Consider the following 18,816-nt stretch of genomic DNA (forward strand, 5'->3'; position numbering starts at 1 on the left):
AGATCAGGCTTGGCTATCTATGTATAAATATTTTTGAATATCCTCAGTCGGCTGTATATGCGTTGGTTCAAAATAGATCCCGCAGATCCATCCACTCATATCTCAGTCAATCTTTAGCTGATGTGTTTTACAGTACAATAGGCTTTACAGACTAAATTTCTCTTAGATTTTTGGGCAATCTAGTGCTGTGAAAAGTGAAGTAAAGGAGAAAATTTTTCATTTTTTCATGTTCCCTGACTTTTCAGTCGTTGAATAATGTGCTCTGTAGGGCTAATTTTACTTCCTCCGGATAACTATGCTTGCATTTTTCTATTTTTTAAACAACGAGCAAAATATTTCAATCGAAATATTTCAATCAAAACCTTGAGACCGCTACCCGCTGAGAGTAAAAGTTTTCGTCTTCTTTCGTCCCCAAAGGTTTTTCAACTAATGATTTTTTGATATTATTTGTTTGCAATTACAAGAACGGTCTTTATAATTTGTCATAGCTAATAGTTGATTCTCATCAATTAATCAGACAATAAGAGAGTTCAGCCCTCACATCGTGCATAATTTTTTTTGCAGAGAATGCAATCTTTTTGGACTTGTACAAAGTGCCCGAAATGAGAGATTAAATTTTTAAACGACATGTTATGGGTTCCAGTAAAATTAAACAAAAAACAAGAAAATCATTGGACTAAAACAAACTAGATTTTTGGCAGTGCTCTTGCACCACTGCCAGGTTTCAGCAAACCTGCTCATTAAGCTGAACACAAAGATTCAGTGTGTCGATATTCTCCAAAACATTGTTGTTATACAATGTTCATACTCGCCACCTTCCTCAGCTTTTTATAGCTTCAATTAGTATCAAACACTTACAGTGTACGTTAAACTTGAAGAAATTTGTTTACAGGAAAGAGAGCTTCAAATAAAAAGACGCAAAATGAGTTTAAAGTTCACAAAGAAATATCTTGGATAATTTTTTAAACTAAGTTATTGAAAATGTTTTTCACTGTGAAAATGAATAAGCCATAATATGTGTAGTGAGACTGAGAAAAGGGGAAAACGAGCAATAACGACAACAGTTTTGTTTTCACTGTTTAAATTGTTTGCAAAATAATATTTTGCATCCTTTTTAATGAATAAAACTTGAAGCCAATTTTTACATTTGTCTTGTTGCTTTTAGTGATTATATTTGACATTTGGGATGATATTCAACTCTTGCAACTGGCAGTTTTAATATCATTTTGTATGAAAGATATGTTGAAGAACTTCACTTTTTTAAATGAAATTCTTTAAATGTTTTTTTGAATCACTCTAAAAACCAAGGAACAACTCTTGAAAATATTGAGTTGACAGTAGTCACCTGCAATTCTTGAAAAGATTTTATTGTGTCAGTTTTGAAGTCTTCAAATAAAACTATCTAAGGAAATCTTTTAGATTGATTTTCTGTATCACGATTGAGTGCTTTGAAGTGATATTTTATTTTTATGAGCCATCTCCTGTGCACAAAATGTTGATTATTGCTCTCTATAGGTTTTAGAACTTGAACAACATCCCATGTTTATCGTTTACAGAAACCTTACTTTCAAATACAATAACATATTCCTTATAAGTCTGAAAAAAAAGATGACAAAATGAATTGTCCATTTTTCGAAAACGCAATCTGTCATATTTACTAATTTTAATTGAACCCCGTATTATGAAAGCAAAATTGGATTGTTCTGGGTGCATGATTTTGATAAATAAACAAAATCTTGTCTAACATTTGCAACTCTTTTTCACCGATAACATACTAAGTTGTAAATTGAGTTATAGTAGCAAGTAACAGTGGGTAATATGTGCTATCCAGCTACCTTTAAAAAATTGCGAAGAATCACGTAGTTTGCATTATTTTATATAAACAATAAAAAGATAAACTACCTAATCGACAGACTTTCCAAATTTACTTTTTATTTAAAATCATGTAGATTAAGAGATTTTAAAAAAAAAACTTTAAAAGTTACTGGATGACACATGTTACCCACTACTCTTATGTCTACATAAACTTAAATTTGCTTTAAAACATAGCTATAACTAAAATTAGGTCGACACATGTTGATATATACTAAAATTTCTTTCATAACCAATCTAAAAGCAAAACTCCTTGGTGTAGTGGGTAATTCATTGAGTCAAAATAAGTTGTTTTTTCAATCGGAATTTCTGGGGTTCACTCCTATCCAACGTCCCCAATTTGAGGAACTACTACGATAATAAGTAATACAAAAACAAATTCACAGTTCTTAAAAAGGATAGTCCCTGCTGTGTTACTGTATATGGTTCAGTAAATTATTTCAGGAAATGTCATTTTTGAGCAGTAAATTATTTGTTATTGTGCCTGTGCACTGTATCTACAAATCACGTGATCTACCATTCAATTGTCTCTACCCCAGATTTCGGTAATTCAACTCGAGAGTAAATATAGGAAAACCCGATTTAGGTTTAGGGTAAAACATTTTTGCACAAACAAGTCTTATGCAAATTTTGGCCTTCGATTTGTTTCCCTGTCAGATTGAACCGATATAATTTATAACTTTTGCGTTGAAATTTAGCATGTAAACATAAATAAAATTTTGAACGGTCCGTGAGCTATCAGATGTAAAAATAACTTCAAAAACCCCATTAATACTTTCCAGTGTGTTAGAAAATCGATCAAACTATAGTCTTAAACTTAGTGAGAATTAGAAAGAAAGTTTGACTTACCAGATTAGAAAGACAAGCAATATGACTTCGATCAAAGAAATTATATAAATGAATCGTCAGGAAATGGTGCTTAGAATCAATATTTGGTTCAAATTGGTGAATCTAGATAACTATTATTAGAGTTAGATTAATTGATGTAAAATCTTCCCAGCATGTATTGAATGATGATGATATCTCCGGAAGTGTGAATGAATTCTTAGAAGTTGACCAAATCCTCAGAATCCTCGAGCTGCAGTCGAGCAAGCTGTGCCACTAAAGTCACCACTGCCGGCGTCTCCACACTCTGAAATCTCTCTTGCAAAAGCTTCCAAGCCTTTGCTTCATCTCCAATGCCATCATCTCCTAGGACAGCTTCTTCATCAGAGGTCAGGAGTTGCTCGCAAGGCTACAAGAAGCAGGGGAAGCAGTCTCAGAGACCCTCTTCAACGCCTTGGTCCTCAATGGTCTGCCAATGAGGTATGAAAGTTTTGTTATACAGGAAAGCTTCAACCCGGCAACGAACTTCACAGAGTTGAGGAAAAGGCTGCAGAACTTTCATGAGAGCACGGTGCAGAGACACAAGGGACAAAGTGGTTCAGTGGCACCGGCAGTGAAGCGTGACTTCAAGAAGGGACCCAAGAAAGGAAACTGTTTTGTGTGTGGGATCCCTGGACACTTTGCCAAGGACTGCAGGAAGAAGGAGACAGCACAATGCAGCAAGTGTGGTGAGAAGGGTCACCTAGACAGGGCATGCAAGAGACAAAGAGATGGAAGCAAACATGAGTCAGGTAAAACAGAGAGGAAACAGCTGCATGAAACTCCAGAAGGGAACTCGGGTAAAACTAACACAAGAAAATAATTTGTTTTACTTACCCTGCAGCATTCTAGAATTCAAGATGAGTTCCAACAGCGTGAAACTTGACAGTGCAAGGAAGTGGCACAGACTATAGGGTCTTTTGAATCAAGCGGATGTGGTCAGGAATGCACCAGAGACAGTGGGGGAACTTGATGATGTATGCAATGTGTGTGCATTGGCCAAGATCACAAAGACTACAGTACCAAGAGTGGCAGAGACCCAAGCAGAAGAGAAGCTGGAGAGCGTGTTCACAGACGTGATGGGACCTCTCAGAGTAGAGTCACTGTCAGGGTTCCGGTTCTGCATAATTTTTGCAGACCAGTACACGAAGTTTGTGTTTGTGGAATTGCTTAAGGCAAAGAGTGAAGCATTGGCCAGCCTGAAGAAATTTGTTCTCAGTGTGGGGACGCCCAAGAAGCTGAGGCAAGACAATGCGAATGAGTTTCTCTCAGAGCAGTTCAAGACGTACTGCTTAGATGCAGGCATTCTACAGGAGAAGACCATACCAGAGACGCCACAACAGAATGGGTTAGCTGAGAGGTGCAACAGGACACTGCTGGAGATGGCAAGATGTTTGCTCATTGACTCAGGACTTCCCAAGATGATGTGGGGAGCAGCAATTCTTCACGCAGCAAGGATCAGAAACTTGGTTGTGAGACGAGGAGAAAAAAAATGCCCAGCAGAGCTGATGAGAGGTATAAAACCTAAGCTTCCAATTAGTAAATTATCTATTTTTGGTTGCACAGTCGTCATGAGGAAGAGGGACAGAGAAGTCAGCAAACTTGAACCCAAGGCAATGGAAAGACATTTTGTGGGTTACAGTGAAGGAAAAAACGGATACCTGGTGTACATACCCAACACACGCAAGGTGATGGCAGTTCGAGATGTGATCATCAAGGAGTCTGAAGTGGGCTCAGTCCCTGACAACAAAGAACGGCTGACCTACTAGATGATGGGTCGGAACTGAGAATCTGGCACCCAGATGATGGTCATCAAGACGATGACAACAGAGAACGACAGGACACATCTACTGCAATAAAGGAGGAGTGGCATGACGCAGGGAGCGTGAATACTCAAGAAACAACACAGACAAGAGGCCTCTGATGTTGGAGATACAGCACTAGATGAAGGATCTAATGCAACAAGATGGAGTCACAGAGACTCAGCGTCACTGGAAGACAGTGACACAGAAGACTTCTCAAAGTTAGAGACAGTTGGCTTCAATGAAGATGCACTGGAACACGCGGACAAAGCAGAGCCCAGACGAGGGACACGAGCAAGAAATGTTCCGCAATTTTTTGAAGAAGTCAGGACCCATCTTGTTGTGACTGAGGGCGACTATGTGGAACCCAAAACAGTCTACGAAGCCAAGCAAGGTGACGATTGGGACCAGTGGCACCGGGCAATGAAGGACGAGGTCAAGGCACTCCAAGACAACGAGACTTGGAACCTAGTGAGACCACCCACAGACAGGGACGTCATACCGGGCAAATGGGTCTACAAAGTGAAATTGGGACCCAGTGGTCAAGTGGACAAATACAAAGCGCGCTATGTGGCAAAAGGCTTCAAACAAGTGGAAGGACTGGACTACTTTGAGACTTTTGCGCCTACCTGCAAGACAGAGACATTCAGGATTCTACTTCAGCTATCAGCCAAGCAGGGCCATGTGATGCACCAATTTGATGTCAAGACTGCATTCCTGCACTCACCAATTGAGGAAGAAGTGTATCTGGAACAGCCACAGGAGTTTGTAAAACGCGGATCAGATGGGGAGAAGTTAGTATGTCGACAAAATAAATCAATTTATGGTTTAAATCAGGCTGCTAACAACTGGTACAAAGAGCTGGCAAACTTCCTACTGAGACAGGGGTTCACCAGAAGCAGGAACGATCACTGATTGTTCGCAAGATCAGAGGCAGAGGATTACACCTTCATCTTGGTCTGGGTTGACGACATCATAGTTGCATCAAGAAGTATAACAGTGGTCTCTGATGTCAAGAGGGCACTAGAAGCAAACTTTCACATGGAAGACAGAGGGAGACTACACTGGTTTCTGGGTCTAAGAATCAGACGAGAAGAGGGCAAAGTCACAGTCGACCAGGAACGCTACATAGAAACAATGCTTGAGCGGTTTCAAATGGATCAATGCAAACCCTCAAGAACTCCAGCTGATTTGAATTTGAAACTTCAGACAGCACAGAACGCAGTCGAAGAAGTGGACCAGAGGATCTACAGAAGCTTGGTTGGATCATTTCTGTATCTGGCCAAACAGACTAGGCCAGACATCATGTTCACAGTCAACATTCTGTCCAGACACATGAATGCACTTACCAATCAACACTGGATGTGCGGAAAACGACTTCTGCGATATCTTCAAGGTTCAAAAGGTTTAAAACTTACTTACACAATAGAGGCTAGTTATGATTTAGTGGGGAAAAGTGACGCAGACTGTTCTGGAGACGTGAACGACAGAAAATCAACAACGGGCTATTACTTCAAGCTCAACGGACGTGGCGCAGCACTCAGCTTGGGTGTCAAGAAGCAGGCCACAGTTGCTTTTTCTGCATCAGAAGCAGAATATCAGGGCATGGCAGCAGCAGTTCAGGAAGCACTCTACCTGAAACAAGTTCTAGAGGGTTTTGGCATTCAACAGAGACGTCCAATAGCAATTGGAGAAGACAACCAAAGTTGTATCAGACTCTGCCAAAACCCAGTCATGCACAAAAGGAGCAAACACATCGAAACAAAGTTTCACTTCATCCGGGACAAGACGGAGGATGGGACTATTTCAATTCATTACGTCCCTACAGACAAAATGGCAGCGGACATCTTCACAAAGTCCTTACCCGTTTCGAAAGTTGAAACATTCAGAGCAGTTTTGATGGGAAAAGACTCTACGCAATCAACTCAAGTCTGAGTGGGGGTGTTAGAATATCGATCAAACTATAGTCTTAAACTTAGTGAGAATTAGAAGGAAAGTTTGACTTACCAGATTAGAAAGACAAGCAATATGACTTCGATCAAAGAAATTATATAAATGAATCGTCAAGAAATGGTGCTTAGAATCAATATTCGGTTCAAATTGGTGAATCTAGATAACTATTATTAGAGTTAGATTAATTGATGTAAAATCTTCTCAGTATGTATTGAATGATGATGATATCTCCGGAAGTGTGAATGAATTCTTAGAAAAGTGCAAATGCATTCCATTTATGGTTCCCTTTGCGATTGATTTGCAGAAGCAAACCATTTTGGGTAACCTTTGCTACCCCACTATAAATCACGGTGCTAAGATTAGTTTTGTATCTTTACTTTTTCACACTGATAATGGTATATATACAGCTGATTTTTGAGTCCATTTTCATCCCCAAATTCAAATCACCATCTTGATCTAATAATCAGATCTCTCCTGTAAATCTCTAAATTCTACTGTAAAATATCATTTTGTTTTTCTCTCATTTTTGAGAAATTAATTCTTTTACTTAGTTAAAAAACGCTTTTTATTCCGCTTGCGAAAGTCCATAACCCAACACAGTGGACTAACTTTAAAACGGTTGTAATAGATGCTGATTCGTTTGTTTGTTTGTTTGTTTGTTTGTTTTGTTTCAGTTGTGGCGCTCAGTGTGTGATGAGAGAGACCACGGATTGCCTAAATCTGTCATCACTTACATTTTGAGCAAGGACAATAATTTCCCCATTAGGAAGCACATAAACAGGTTTGCTTTCAGAATATCCTGCCGAGCCTATGATCAGTCGGCTAAAGAACTTCAAAACTTCTTTGAGAGCTCAGTTGTTCACACGCATTACCTGAACGAAGGAATAATAGTTATCTGCCCTTTCAGCAGAAAGCTTGCTTGTCCGAAATATTTATCACTGCAAATTGCATCCAATGAAGTGACACATTTAATGCCGGTTGAAATGCAAGATTTACTGCCGACCAATTCCAGTTCTACGAATCAAAGCCGGTTCATAATATGTGCACCGGCTATCACAAATAAAATTTCCACAGTTTTACCCGCAAGATTAGTTGAATATTTCGAGTACAACAAATTAATAGGAGTCAACCAAGTTTATATGCCCATGTTAAACAGTAGCGTTTATCCCGTTGATGGTTATGATGAAAATGTGGAAAAACTACTTCAACATTATGAGAAACAAAAATTTTTGGTTCGTTTTGCTGCGCCGGCTTTTGTGCCAAAAAAATCCAGTGATATGTTCTCTCATGTCAGATATGTAAAACCTATGCATTTGAGTTACTGTCTGGTAAAAGTTGCCATGAAAACTGATTACGTCATTGTGCAAGACTTTGATGAGGTAATCGGATTCAACACGAGCAGATTCAAGTCACTGAGTGACGCAATCAGTTACGTAAGAAAAGCGAGAGGCATGAAATATGAGAACTTTATGTTGAGAGATACTTTAATGGACCACCATTGTAAGCCAAATGCTCATCAGTTGAATTACAGCAGTTTTGTGATATCTGAAGCAAAGTATCACTACAATATGACACACTTGAACATGGGCAAATCTATACACCACAGCAGTGCCTGTATTGCAGCATTCCCACATTACTGTATTCTGTATCGGACGACAGAAGTCTTGTCTCATACTCCGGGTTCCAGATACCTCATTAGCAAGGAAAAGCACTACCCGTGGACAATTTAAAATGCCACCTTTTGAATAGATATTTGGGGTTAATTTTTTAAACAAGTAAATTAAAAATATAACCCAGGGGTTAAATATTACAAGTTTAAAATGTTATATACAAATCCTGCTTCAGTCGGGGGGGGGGGGGGGGGGGGCTAAATGGGACTAAGAAGTTCTATAGTGGGCTTCAAATAACCACATTAGAGGTTAACATATACCACTATTAAGATTTAAAGTAAAAAATGACACCAGTTTCGGCGCACTTTTCATTTGACTTTTAGTATTAAATTGCCGCCAATTGAGTTCAGCTGCTTGAAATTGTGATTGAGAGAGAATTTTAGATCACGCGAAATGCAAAAAGTCAAGGGCGCAAAAGTCACTCGAAAAGTCAAAATTGTCAAGCGAAAATTTTGCATAAAAAAAGACACACACGTTTACAATAATTGCTATGAAATACGTTCAAGAGCAGTTAAACATGTATACGTAGACACATACGTTGGAAATTTCCATTTTCAGCCTCTGTGCAGATTTCTTGCATTTAAAATCAAAGTTTTCCTCAAAGTTTCAAAGCTCAAGAATCCGATAGTTTCTTACATGTCCAATCAAGGAAAGCACGACAGTAAGGAAAAAAGGGTAAGCACTTTTTGCTTAAAAAACGTGAATTCTAATACTTTTAAAAAATTAGATTTCTCTTTTATAGCCTTTCCCGTTACAGCCCCTTACCTACAAAATTTCGGACCCATAATGGTATAATTACGCTAATCTGAGGAGGAGGGTTATATGTTCAAAACCTATTAATCTGATAGTGGGGGATGGGGAGGGGGGGGGGGGTAGGTGGTTGTCAAAAAATGAAAGACCCGATTTCTGAATTAGAAGTGAATTTTTTCCAGATCCGTAAGAATCGGCTGATTTTTTCTCTGTCTTTTTTTTTCAGTCTGTGAGATTCGCTGATAAGGCTTTTTGCAGAATGAAAAAGTGTACTGCGCATGATAAAATAAATCTGGTCTTTTCGGCTGTTCCGAGACTTTTCAGAGATGCAAAATTTTTGTCTGATTTTTTGTCTTGACATAGCAAGAAGTGACATGATCAGACTATGGCAATTATAAAATTACAGAATTGAGATTTCATGATTCATTGCTGATTTACTCTGGTACTATGATCCGGGAAATTAGTACAATGTTAAAAATCAAAATTAGTGGTTCCGGTTTTTTAAAGGTAAAAATAACTTTTGGAGTAAAAATAAAGGTAAAAATACCCTGCTCATGAGTAGAAAATTTAAGCGGCAGATTTAAGACGTATATTCGTTCCACTAAAAGTGACTCCGAGGAAGACTTGAACCGAGCTATTTTACAATCTTTTGAACTTAAAATATTCATAGAACGTTTTTCTCAAAGTTTTGTAACAATCAAAATCTAAAATATTTCCAAACACCGTCCCAACAATTTTTCCTGAAGTTACTCGAATTTATGCTACAGAAAAGGAAGGTTAGCTGTTTCTGGCAGATTAAAGCCAATTGTGACGCCAAGTAAAAATGAGCTGCAGTTTAAGTATGCTAAAAACATGTGAAATGTCCCTTTTTGACAGACAGAAGGTAATTTTAAGTAAACTGTCATGAAAGCCATTTATCAAGAGACATGACTGCTCTGAGTCGTACCTTAAGCTTAGGTAATCATTTCTGACAAAAAAATAAAGTTTAAAAGTTTGATAATTGTCAGTGAACAAGGAGGCCCGCTAATGAGCGTTTGCACAATGTTCCGACCCCGATCATGCAAATTTTGACTTAATTGTCTGCCAAATGAGGAAGAGAAAAAAACTTTCTAAAATACACATACTGATCGAAATTAATTGGTTAATGAGTAAAAAAATGTTTTATACACACTCAATGGATTAAATAATGCCATAACCAAAGTCAAAATCACATAACTCTCAATTAAACAAATCAACTTTAACATTTTTTCCAAGCTGATGAGACCTGTCCTCGATGACGCTCAGTAACAATTTAAGAAAGACAAGATTAAAAGGCGCAACTTCACAACAACCATTAACGTTCAACTACAAAAAACTGGATAGATTGTTTTGTGACACCGTCTCAGCAATTAGGACCGGTCATAAGCGATGCTTTTAACTAAAAAATCTTGGACTTGGAGTGCCAATGAGACCTGCCATTGATGAGACCAATAAACAAGATCAACCACCAAATCAATTAAAAATTTAAATGTTGATACTACCAAGATTCAATATCTGTTTTTTAACAAAATTTTAACGAAATCAAGATAGCATCATATAAAAACAAAAATAAGTCTAAATATCATCCGATAAAATTGCAATGAGCATCAGAATAAACGGAAACTTTTAAGTCTCCAGAAAGTATTTGGGAGCTGTCCTTTATGAGACTAGCTAACAAGTCAACAAAAAAATGAAACTGCAAATTTTGAAAAAAAGTATTATAGTTTTAAGAACATTTAAAATCAGAGTCTAATGTACCATTAGGTATATGCTAAAAATATTAATTTCTTTTATACTTCCGTAGGAAGAAAAAAACGGCGGGAAAAGCAAAAAATCAGTAATTCGTTTAATATTGTGAGAGAAAGGTGTCGAAGCTATTGAATCCGGTAGTTGTTCATCCAAATCAATACAAAATTGTTTCTGTTCTTATCTCAATAACAAGTGCGAACCATTTATACTGTAATATGACAGGAAAGAAAGTAAAACTCAAAGACATTCAAGTACCAAGAAATCACAATAGCTTTGTAAAAAATTGAAGCATCAGAGCCACCTGTAATTACAGAGATTATGCTAGAAAATGACAAACACAAGATTTAAAAAACAAAAAAATTTGAAATTCACTGTTTTTTTAAAAAAAACAAATCCCAAAGGAAATAAGATCCATTAGTTTTGTTAGATGAACTAGATATGTTAGCCTGTAGCTTCAAAAGAATTAACTTTACATTGGGAATCGTATATCACATTAGCAGACACTAAGTCTAAAGACTGCAAATTAACAGCGAATACAGGCAGATCTCAAAATTCCACAATCGTTTATGAGAAAAAAAAACTGAAGCCATTAAAAACATAAGCCATCAATTGATGAAAAAATGATTGTTAATTTGTGTGACTTTGTAACATTAGATGGCATGCTTTTAAGAGTGACTACGCAAAAAAAAACAACAAAATATGATCACAAACTATTACTCTTATCAAAATTTCAAAAAATAAGGTGCATGGTTTCAAAGCCAGACGACCAACAGCTGCAACTTCAAAAGACATTTGCGATTAATATCTACTTCATCAAGAAGTGGATAGAACGTTTAATTAAGGAGAATGAATTGAAATTTGTCGAAAAAATGAACCAAATGGGGACAGAACTCAAAAAATCGAACGCACTTTTCGCAAAGAATTTATTTGAAGGTCATTTATTTCATTCTCTATCAACTCCAAATCAAATACGTTCACTTATGTATCCGGAAGCCACGCAATCCTGACGTTATCCAGAATATATAGCAGACATGAAAAGAAGGACAAATACAGGCAAAAAATCAAATATGCTTTAAAAGAAAACAGTTCCGAGCCCGTTTATATTAACACTATTCAGTAAATACTCCCAATATGTTCAGTTTTTTTTCTCTTTAAAAACTAAAGGGTCCTCTTATCGAGCTGATAATCTGAAAAGGCAACAAAAAACTTCAAAAGTTAGCAATGTCAGAACAGGACATTTTTTTGTAACTTGTGTTGTTGAAACCAGGAAAGCATCATTAAAAGATTATATGAAAAACTGATTGAGCACCATAATCGAAAAAGATGTAATGTATGTTTACTGGCACCAAGCTACAGGCTGACTTAAATCAGAAATAACAGGTAACAGGACATAAATTTCAAAAGTTAACAGAGACTTTATTACAACAGACATATTCAGAGAAATAAGAGCAATAGGGCATCACCTGAAAGCTTTATATAGGATCACAAATACCATTTCGGGAAGCCAAATGGATCTTTAATTATTGACATTCTGTCAACTGACAGTAAAAAGCGCAAAAGTTTAGAACAAATAGCAAGAACTCAATTTAAATTTACAAAAACAAATTGTAGAAGCTATAAAAACCATAAAAATGCTCTGAAAACATAATATATAGTCATCGGGCCTAATTTTCACGGGAAAATAAGCTGTCGACATTTTCCTTTTGACATTAAACTGTTCTGGTCCGTAATAAACATAGAGAAAATTGGAGCAAGAGCTAAAATGGTTTTTAAAAAAGATACGCCCCAGTGGAATCATAACAATTTTTGACTGTCAAAAGCCAAAATGAGACCAAAACTAGCTTCGGTGTTGCTGCAGGGTCATTCAATATAGGTAAAGGTTCCTTTTTTAACCCAAAAATTTCTCTGGTGAAAAAACTCAATATATCAGAAATAAATGATGCATTGTTTGTGGCGATTGTTTCAAGTTAGCAATATTTTTTTTTCAAGAACGCTCTTAGAGAAAAGGGGAGAAAACTAGTTGTTTCGAGTTTACGAAAATTGTATCAGTAATTTTGAGGTATGTACCGTCGGCGTATTTGAATAAAGTGGGCTTTAGGTACTTATTTGGCTCCTTTTCTGATGAAAAATCTGAGTTTTGCAAAATTATGCAAATTTTGAGCTACAATTGGCGGATCAAAAGGGCCAGCAACCCATCAAAAAATTGAGGAAAGATTCGAAAAAAATATAAACAGAAACATTGGATATCACTCTAATATTCACACAGCTTTGAGCATCGTAAATGCCTGTAAAAAAAAGAAATAAAAAACATAGCAGGACAGGTCCTGACGTACAATTCAAAGAATTTTCATTGACTAAACAAAAAAACTAGACCTAAAACGGACTATGAGTGAATTGGGAAAACCATTTCTAAAAAAATCAGATAAAAAACAAAAAACAAAAGAAAATTAATGTAAAAATGCCGCTAGCAAGAACAAAAAACCACTAGCGAGAGATGTCAATCTGATTCTCACAAAAAACTAGGCCAATAATGAACTATGAATGGATTGGGAAAACCATTTGGAAAAAATCCGATCAAAAAAATCGAAAAAACAGTAAAAATAAAAGTGAAATTGCCGCACGTGAACAAAAAACCACTAGCGAGAAAGCGAACTTTTGTTCAAACACGGATTTCTTACTCTACTTTAAAATTAGAGCGAAAAAAATTCACGCCGCAAAACCACTCGCTTTTTCCCTCCATTTCCTGTTTCGGCGTGACCAAAATCACTACTCCAATTTGACTTCAAAAACGATGAAATTGTGTTAACAGATCTTAAAAAAAAACATAGCAGAACATGTTCTGACGTATAAATCAAAGAATTTTCATTGACTAAACAGAAAAACTAGACCTAGAATGGTCAATGAGTGAATTGATCAAACCATTTAAAAAAATCAGATCAAAAAATATGAAAATGAAACAGAAAATCAACGTCAAAATGCTGCATGTGAACAAAAAAAGACTAGCGAGAAATGAAAAATTAATTCAAACAAAAAACTAGGCTCAGAATGAGCTGTGAATTGATTGGGAAAACCATTTAGAAAAAATCCGATCCAAAAAATCGAAAAAACAGTGAAAATCAGAGTGAAATTGTCGCATGTGAACAAAAACCCACTACCGAGAAACCGAATTTTTGTTCAATCACCGTTTTCTCTCTGCTTTAAAATCAGAGCCAAAAAAATTCACGCCGCAAAACCACTTGCTTTTTCGCTCCTTTTCCTGTTTCGGCGTGACCAAAATCACTACTCCAATTTGACTTCAAAAACGATGAAAATGTGAGAACAGATCTTAAAAGAACATAGCAGAACAAGTTCTGTCGTATAAATCAAAGAATTTTCATTGACTAAACAGAAAAACTAGACCTAGAATAGACTATGAGTGAATTGAGCAAACTATTTTAAAAAAATCAGATGAAAAAATAAGAAAAAGAAGCAGAAAATCAACGTCAAAATGCCTCATGTGAAAAAAACCACGAGCGAGAAATGAAAAATTAATTCAAACAAAAAAACTAGGCTTAGAATGAGCTGTGAATGGATTGAGAAAACCATTTAGAAAAAAATCCGATCCAAAAAATTGAAAAAAAAAACAGTAAAAATCAGAGTGAAATTGTCGCATGTGAACAAAAACCCACTACCGAGAAACCGAATTTTTGTTCAATCACCGTTTTCTCTCTACTTTAAAATTGGAGCAAACAAAATTCACGCCGCAAAACCACTCGATTTTTTGCTCCATTTCTTGTTTCGGCGTGACCAAAATCACTACTACCAAAATCAATTTGACTTCAAAAATCATGAAAATGTGTGAACAGATCTTAAAAAAATAGCCGGAAGAATTCTGGTAGCAACGCTTCACTGACAAAATCATAATTGTAGCGGAAGCCACTACCTTTTGTTTCAAACCATTATCTCACTACCTCTCCAGGTCTGCTCTAAAAATTGGTGAAAAATTGGTGAAACCTAAACCAACAAGAGAAACAAAATGCAGCAAAATTTTATATTACTGAAAACGTTTGGTAAAGTTAAAGATCCAAAATAATTAAGGTGGTCAAAAACTTGATAGTCTGAAAAAGCTGACATGGTTATCATTAGCTCTCAAATAATTCAGGATTCTAATCTGAAAGATTGCGAAAGCAAACGGCAGATAATAATCTTGGAAACTAAGTTAAATCTTTACAAATAAGAAAGCTCAAATTTAAGAATCAGAAAACACCTATAATTACACTTCCAGTCACTGCGATTAAGACAAAAAACAACAAAAACTTGTTTTTTGTACATAAGTTAGACAACATGATTTCATACTAAATCAAAAATAAAATTGATCATAGAAAAGACATAAGCAGCAGAAGAACATTCGAAGGCAAAAAATCGTTTAAATTAATGCCAAGGCTGGAAGAAAGCTGCAGTAAATAGTCATAAGTTGAAACTATGGAAAAAGCTTGCTATCAAACTCTCAGTACTGCCTTATGTTGAATGAACTCAATTGCAAACCAAAGAAATGACGAAAATGTAAGAAAAAGCTAAAATCATTCATTTTTACAACTGAAAAAATCAATATACCGAAAAAAAAGTAGGTGCCTGGACAAACTTAGATTTATACTAACTAAAATGTGAAGGAAATGGGCACAATGTAAGGAACACCGTAACAAAAAACATTCTTAATTTTTGAAGTTTAAAAATCAATTTAAAAATTTCAAGAAAACCGAATACATTTCATTGTTCAGCATTCAAGACATAGGAAAGATAACTAATCATCCGGTACAAAAAGTCATTCCTCCTGAAAAAAAAACAAAAAAATAGGAAAAAGCAGAATTCATAAATACAAAACATTGAAACATTTTGCAAAAAAAATGGTCAAAGAACTTCTAAGTTAAGACTGCATTTATGAAAAAGTTTTAAATGTTTTTTCAAAACTTAACGCCAAAAATAATTGAATTTTTATTGAAATGACATTAAAGTTCTTCATGTTGCACAAAAAAACTTTTTCTAGCAATTACAACCAAAATACAATCGAAAAACTGACGAAAATCGGAAAAAAAACTACCAAAATTGGATTAGCATATGTACAATTTTATGAAACAAAATAACATCGAGGTTGAAAGAGGCGTTTACTATAGGAATTATCAAAGAGAAGTTGCCATATTAACTGATTTTTGACAAAAAGACGGTTAAATTATCCAAAAATGAAGAAATGAAGGGAAAAAAATCCAAAAATTAACTAAAAAATCAAGATTTATGTGCCAATTTTCAACTTGAAACGCAACGCATTTTCAGGCTCTTCAAAACACTGTGGCATCAATTTCCGAGGTTGACATTTCAATATAGTATCGCATAAAATTTATTTCTACAAGAAACCAAATTAAAAGCGAAAAAAATGGGCCACTTGGATGAAAAAACGGTTATCTATATGTGCAATTCCGTCAAAAACTATTTTTCAAAGTCAAAAAGTCATTCACTAAACGCAGTGCATGATCAAAAAACTTCTCTCGCTTAGCGAAAATCTGTTCACTAAGACAGCTTTTCTCACTTTCGCTTTTAGGTCAAAAAGCCGCGTGAACAAATCTACTTCCTGTAAAAAAAAACCGAGAGAAAACCAATACTCCTCTTCGAGTCCTAAAAAGACAGCGCCCCAATACAATTCAAATTCTTTGAATTGTAAAAATCATTTTAGTTCCAAGTATATGCTGTACAGTCACAACCCTCTACGATGAAGATTTCGCTCTGCCAACATTGAGAAAACCAGGTGAGCACATAGTTCGTTCTCCAATAAAGTGGGTTGGAACAAATATACGATTAAAAAACAATTACTTTTAGCGTCAACAGCAAAAAAAGACAAATGAAAGTCATTGGGTGGCTTCCGACGTTTAATTATGGCAGAACAATACAACTATAACCATGTAAACACTTTCGTTAAGGAAAAAATGCATATAGATATATAGCAAAAAAAATAACGCTGGGTCTCAGCAGAACTCATTCGGCTGCAAAATATTTTTCAATTGTCATTAATAAACATTATTGATGTGGTCCAGCTTTGATAAACTTTCTCCAGCGGTCAATTTTTTTTAGATATCGAGTGATGAGTAACCCGCATCAAATTCGAGATCTATTTCAATTTTGTGCAAGTCTAAATACAAGTGTTATCATGGTTTCTTAGTTAGTTCAAGTTTTGATTAAGCGCGTAACACTGGCAAGCTGGTTCCCAAGTCTTCTTTTTCAGCAAAAACCGCCAAGCACCAATTCAAAGTGAAAATTAGCCTACATTTAACCCACTAAACACTCCCATTTTAAAAATTAAATTCGATTTAAGTGTAAAAATGCATCGGAATCTGGCAACGCAAAAACGACTTTTTACCACATTATTTTTTTTGTGGTCATGTAATTAAGACAAAAACGAAGTAAAACAAATCTGTTCAAAATGTCACGCAACATGTGCAATCAAATAAAACAAAATCAGTTCCTCGAAATTTTTGTTTCAAACAGTGATGAAACAACACATCACGCTCTAAAAACTATTAACTATTTGTCAGTTCTCAATTTATATCTAGCTGAAATATTGTCTCATTTTGGTCTAGAACTATTTGACGTTCAGGCTGATAGCACTTGTTCTTCAAGTTATGGGGTAAAATTATGTAAAAATGAGGGGATTGGGGTAAAGTTTCGAACAGAATGATATGTGATCATGTTTCATCACAAGTTTTTGAAATCAAAGAATGAAAAAGTGTCTTTTTTGGGTCACGATATTTTCCTTTCAGCAGATATTTGCCTGACTCCTTGCATTTAGTCAACACAATATATGTGAGACAAACGTTGAAGCCTCAAATTTGATCCAAAGGATCAGTTGGGCTTATTGTATTCATAATATTCATAATATAACTAGATTACCATTTCCGAAAAAGTACCCCCTTTTTTGTTACCTTTGGGTATTAAAAGTGTATAATTGAAGCATAAATATTGATGAATTTAAATTATAAAATGAGTAAATTCAATGTCGGCTGATTATTATGAGTATAGTATTTTTGAGAATGGTACTCTCTGCTAATATATGAATTGTCCGTGTGGGGCAATAAAGGAGAACGAGGTGGAAGACAAGAAGAAGAAGTTGAGTCTCACATCCAATGGAAATGAACTTCGATCCTTCCACTTCAGGTTACTCTCCTTTCTCTACCTGTTCTCTATCTTTTCAATAACTGAATTCCATTCATAGTTCTGTGTGTCCTGATCAAAAGTGACCAACCTCACCCTATGCAGGGGTAAATTTATTCACAATTAATTGCTCTCAAAGGAAGTTTTGTAGCAATTATATTAGTCATGTTGGTCTTTTTATGCGATTTTTCGCTTGACCGAGTTTTCGCCTGACCAATTTGACTTTTCGTCCTCAAAAACGGGATAAACAGGTAGCCCCAGCGGGCATTAAGTGGTCTTAGAGCTTTTCAGCTCACTACTCTGCAAATATGCGATTCACACAAGCTGTTTCGAGACAATTTCAAGGTTTAAAAGGCGGTTCTTAATCTTAAAAGTTAGACCCCCTCTGTCAGACTCCCCCCCTATAAATTTATTCACATAATTGTTGATTTGCTCAATCCTCTCTCTTAATAGTAAGAAATGAGGGGGTCTGTCGCCCACTTTTTGACTCATTTCAAATATACATGTATAATACATGTATGGTACGCGTATAATAAGCATAAAATATGCAATTCGGCGAAAACTATCAAAATCGTTTCAAATTAAACCAAAAGCATTCTACTGCAATTGCTATCACCAAATAGCAAATTAAAAGGCACGAAATCAATTCAATCACAAGTTTTTGCGAAAAAATGGAATATCACCTAGATTCATAAAATCGATGGTTTTTTGATAAATTTTTGACCGAATTTTAAAATTTTCAACAAATGTCTCTGCTGTCTTTCTGCGGGGACATTTGTATTTTTTTCCTCTTAGGTTTGAGGAGCTTCCAGGCTGTCTGGAAGCATCTTCGACTCTAGAGTTTTTCACTTTTGGGGGCTGCGAAAGTGGCCCCCTTCATAATACTCGAAAATGAGCTATTTGGAATGTAATTGAATTCTACAATGCGTGAATTCTACAATACAAAGTTTTCTCGCTACTAA

At 35.8% G+C, this 18,816-nt stretch overlaps 1 protein-coding gene across 1 annotated transcript in view; it reads left to right on the top strand.

Moving 5' to 3' along the window:
• Positions 1 to 17,858, top strand: part of LOC142342340 (uncharacterized) — a 30,462-nt gene extending 12,604 nt beyond the window's left edge. Inside the window, exons 2-3 of the mRNA XM_075393640.1 lie at positions 7,166 to 8,208; positions 17,781 to 17,858. Of these exons, the coding sequence (XP_075249755.1) occupies positions 7,166 to 8,208; positions 17,781 to 17,814 (1,077 nt within the window). The 3' untranslated portion in view covers positions 17,815 to 17,858. The remainder of the gene's footprint in view (positions 1 to 7,165; positions 8,209 to 17,780) is intronic.
• The last annotated feature ends 958 nt before the right edge of the window (positions 17,859 to 18,816 follow it).

The sequence above is a fragment of the Convolutriloba macropyga genome, chromosome 7, assembly GCF_964194025.1.
Source record: "Convolutriloba macropyga chromosome 7, txConMacr16.3, whole genome shotgun sequence".
Taxonomy (NCBI): domain Eukaryota; kingdom Metazoa; phylum Xenacoelomorpha; order Acoela; family Convolutidae; genus Convolutriloba; species Convolutriloba macropyga.